Source organism: Rhinopithecus bieti, unplaced genomic scaffold (genome assembly GCF_001698545.2).
Source record: "Rhinopithecus bieti isolate Rb0 unplaced genomic scaffold, ASM169854v2 scaffold_574, whole genome shotgun sequence".
Classification (NCBI taxonomy): Eukaryota; Metazoa; Chordata; class Mammalia; order Primates; family Cercopithecidae; genus Rhinopithecus; species Rhinopithecus bieti.
In genome coordinates, this window is record NW_016803605.1 from 828,622 (window position 1) to 832,872 (window position 4,251).

The 4,251-nt window shown below is 59.4% G+C and overlaps 1 protein-coding gene across 2 annotated transcripts in view; it reads left to right on the forward strand.

Annotated features, from left to right (window-relative positions):
* Positions 1 to 6: 6 nt before the first annotated feature.
* The window catches only part of MEIS3 (Meis homeobox 3), a 20,866-nt gene continuing 16,621 nt past the window's right edge, over positions 7 to 4,251 (forward strand). For both annotated transcript variants that reach the window (XM_017889279.1, XM_017889285.1), the window contains exons 1-4: positions 7 to 148; positions 1,943 to 2,115; positions 2,321 to 2,480; positions 2,582 to 2,632. In XM_017889279.1, coding sequence (XP_017744768.1) covers positions 137 to 148; positions 1,943 to 2,115; positions 2,321 to 2,480; positions 2,582 to 2,632 — 396 coding nt within the window. In that variant the 5' untranslated portion in view covers positions 7 to 136. The remainder of the gene's footprint in view (positions 149 to 1,942; positions 2,116 to 2,320; positions 2,481 to 2,581; positions 2,633 to 4,251) is intronic.

A 4,251-nucleotide genomic window follows, 5' to 3' on the forward strand; every position in this document is an offset into this window, starting at 1 on the left:
GGGGGGGCGCGCTTCCAGCCTCTTGCCCACCCCCTGGCGTCGACACTGCGGGCCGTCTGGGGCTGCGGCCCCGGGCTGCGCCCTCCCCCGCGGCCAGGCTCTGGAGGGACCCGGGAGCTGCCGCCGGCCTCAGCCCATGGCCCGGAGGGTAGGTCTCAGGGCGGGGACCCCGCGCCCCGGCCGCTTCTGCACCCCCTGTCCCTGCATCCCTCCTCTCCGGCGCTGGCCCCGCATCAGCCCATCCGTCCTCTCCACCACCTCTCTCTCTGCCCCTCCCTCCGCCCCTGGGTCTCCCAGTCCCTCTGTGCTCCCTCTCTGCCCCCAGGTGTCCCCTCTCCCTGCCCCTGGGCCTCGCCTCCTCCCCACCGTTTAGCTTCTTCTCCCTGCCCCAGTCTCTCCCTACCTCTCTGTCCCCCTCTGTCTGCCCCAGTCTCCCCCTCGTTTCTGCCTCTCTGTCCCCCTCTCTCTGCCCCGGGTCTCCCCCCCGCTTTCTGCCTGTCTGTCTCCCTCTCTCTGCCTGGGTCTCCTCCCTCTTTCTGCCTCTCTGTCCCCCTCTCTCTGCCCCCGAGTCTCTCTGCTCTCTGTCCCTGGGCTTCCTCCTCCATCTCAGCCGCCCCCACCTCACCGTCCCCCTCCTTTTCTGCCCTCCTCCGTCCTTCTCTTCGCTCTACTTTTGTTCCAAGTCTCCCCTGCCTCTCCAGGGCTAGGAGTGGGACAGGGGTGGGAGGCGCGGTCTCACCAGGCTGCTGGCCCCAGGGAGCCTCTCTCCCTGGGGATGGGAACGGGCAAAGGAGACGGGGGAGGAGGTGCGCCCCCGCTTTGGGGGTTCTGGGTGGGCTGTGGGGACCGAGTTTGGTGAGTGTGCCATGAGCAGCGGGGAGCAGTTGGATTCAACTTCAGGGCACAGGAGAAGTTAGAAGAGGAAGAGGGAGAGAGTGGGACACGCAGAGCCAGGGTGCCCAGCCAGCAAGGGTCGGAGGCAGGAACGTTCTAGCCTCTTCCCAGGGGAGTCCTGCTGCCTCTTTGAGCCTCCATGTCTTCATCACTGAGGAAGGGATTTGACCTGACCTAGTGAAATGTGCCCCAGGCTTCCCAGGTGCATGGTTCTGTGATGACAGGATGCGGGCGTCCCACCCCATAATGGTGTTTTTCTTGGGTGTGAAAGTGTGTCTCTGTGGTGGTGCCTAGTGACCCTCTCCAGCAACAAGTGCTCACAGCGTGAGCCAAGCCAGGTGTGCTAAATGCCTCGTTCATTCATTCATTCATTCATTCATGTGCTAAATGTCTCAATCATGCGTTCAATCCTGTGCCTGGTGTTGGGCTGTGTGTGTGTGTGTGCATGTGTGCGTTGGGGGGGATTTGGGTGTGACTGACACACGAGTGTGCATGTGGATTGGTGTGTATGGCTGTGTCTCCGTGTGTGGTGGATTCACGTGGCGAGTGGGGTGTGACATGTTGTTGAGACTTACTCTGATGTGCATATCTGCCAACTGTGAAATGAAATAGAAGACGGGAGGCTTCGTATGTGTACTTTGTGTACAGCAATGCACGGTTCCTGCAGGAGGTGTCCATGGATTTCCCTCTCTGTCTGTCTCTCTCTGTCTCTGCCTCTTATCTCTGTCTCTGTCTCAGTCTCCCTCTTCTCATGCCACTCTCTCCATCTCTCTTCCCTCCTAGCCAGACCCTGCCGTCTCTCCCTCTGGGTCCTCCTGCCCGCATGTCAGGAATCTCTGCCTGGACGGGGTCCTCACTCCCACCCAGACAGCTCCAGGGGACCTGGAGGGCTCAAAGGGGCAGGGCTCAGACACTTGGGGACCAGAAGCGGGTTTCTGGGACACAGAGAGGCGTCTCCTGGGTTCCAGGATAGAGAAGCTCCTCAGCCGAGTCTCGGGGTGCTGACTCCTCCTTGGGGCTCCCCCCTTCTCTTCTCACCTTCCCCCAGTACGATGAGCTGCCGCACTACCCAGGCATCGCGGATGGCCCCGCAGCCCTGGCTGGCTTCCCAGAGGCAGTGCCCGCGGCACCAGGGCCCTACGGCCCACACCGGCCTCCCCAGCCGCTGCCCCCAGGCTTGGACAGTGACGGCCTGAGGAGGGAAAAGGATGAGATCTATGGGTGAGTGGGGGCCGGTCTCAGGCTCCTGTCTCTCTCTCTGTCTTCTGTTTCTTTGCTCCCTGGGTCTGTTTCCGTCTCTCTCTGTGTACGAGTCACTGTCTCCTCTCCGGGTCTCTTGTCCCCTTCCCAGCTATTCTGCACCTTGCAGCCCCTCCATTCACCCCCCAGCCTCTCCCTTGACCTCTCTCCTTTCCTGCCTCCCCAGACACCCACTCTTCCCCCTCTTGGCCCTGGTCTTTGAGAAATGTGAACTGGCTACATGCTCTCCCCGTGACGGGGCCGGAGCTGGGCTGGGGACACCCCCCGGCGGCGACGTCTGCTCCTCTGATTCCTTCAACGAGGACATCGCTGCCTTCGCCAAGCAGGTGGGCACTCCCCACCCGCCAAGCACCGCACCGGAGAGCCAGCGAGGAGGGTTGGGTGGAAGGTGGGACATCCCCCTGCCGGCCTCTCTCTTCCCTCCCAGGTTCGCTCTGAGAGGCCCCTCTTCTCCTCCAACCCAGAACTGGACAATCTGGTGAGACCCAAGCTCTCCCCCACACCCACTCCTACGATGGGTCTCCTGTCCTGACTCCTCATCCCTGGGGTTGGTTGAGGTGGTGCAGAGAGGAGGCCACCTGGTCCGTGTTCCCAAATGGCCATGATTGTTGCCCACATGCCATGTGGTACAGCCTAGAGTCTGAGAACGGGACCCATGGCCCGAGTTCAAATCCCAGCTCTGCCACTCACCAGCTCTGTGACCCAGGGCAAGTCACTCTGCGTCTCCGTGCCTGGCGTCCCGTCTGTGACGTGTGGCTGGTAGTAATTTCTGTCTTGGAGGGCTGCTGTGGGGATTTAATGAGTGAATGCAAGTCAAGTGCATGGGACAGCACCTGGCACAGAATAGCACTGAAAAAGTGTCTGATGTTCCATCCGTCAGATGAATAGTACCCATGCCAAAGTGAGCACAGGGACTGCTTCCCAAGGAGAGGAGGCTGGGTGCAGCAGCTCACACCTACAATCCCAACACTTTGGGAGACCAAGGCCAGGAGATAGCTTGAGGCCAGGGATCAAGACCAGCCTGGGCAATGTAGTGACACCCCACCTCTACAAAAACATTTAATTAGCAGGGTGTGGTGGCACGCACCTGTGGTCCCAGCTACTTGGGAGGCTGAGGCGGGAGGATCACTCGAGCCCCAAGAGGTTGAGGCTGCAGTAACCCTTAATCAGCTCCACTGCACACCAGCCTGGGCAACAGGGCAAGACCCTGTCTCTCATAGGTAGCTAGAAAAAGAGAAAGAGGCCGGTCGCTGTGGCTCACACCTGTAATCCCAGCACTTTGGGAGGCTGAGACAGGCAGATCACGAGGTCAGGAGATCGAGACCATCCTGGTTAACACGGTGAAACCCCGTCTCTACTAAAAATACCAAAAAATTATCCGGGCGTGGTGGTGGGCACCTGTAGTCCCAGCTACTCTGGAGGTTGAGGCAGGAGAAGGGTGTGAACCCGGGAGGCGGAGCTTACATTGAACCGAGATCACGCCACTGCACTCCAGCCTGGGCGACAGAGCGAGACTGTCTCAAAAAAACAAAGAAAAGAAAAGAAAAAAGAGAAGAGAAACAAAAACAGAAAGGGAGGGAGGGAAGGAGAGAGGGAGGGAGGGAGAGAGGGAAAGAGGGAGGGAAGGAAGGAAGGAAGGAAGGAAGGAAGGAAGGAAGGAAAGAAGGAAGGAAGGGCTGGGTACAGTGGCTCATGCTTGTAATCCCAGCACTTTGGGAGGCCGAGGCAGGCAGATCACAAGGTCAGGAGTTCGAGACCAGCCTGACCAACCTGGTGAAACCCCCTGTCTACTAAAAATACAAAAATTAGCTGGGCGTGGTGCACTCGCCTGTAGTCCCAAGTACTCGGGAGGCTGAGGCAGGAGAATTGCTTGAACCAGGGAGGCAGAGGTTGCAGTGAGCCGAGATCCTGCCACTGCACTCCAGCATGGGCACCAGGGCGAGACTCCGTGTCAAACAAACAAAAAAAGAAAAAGAAAGAAGGAAAGGAAGAAAAGAAAAAAGAGGCCGGGCGCGGTGGCTCAAGCCTGTAATCCCAGCACTTTGGGAGGCCGAGACGGGCGGATCACGAGGTCAGGAGATCGAGACCATCCTGGCT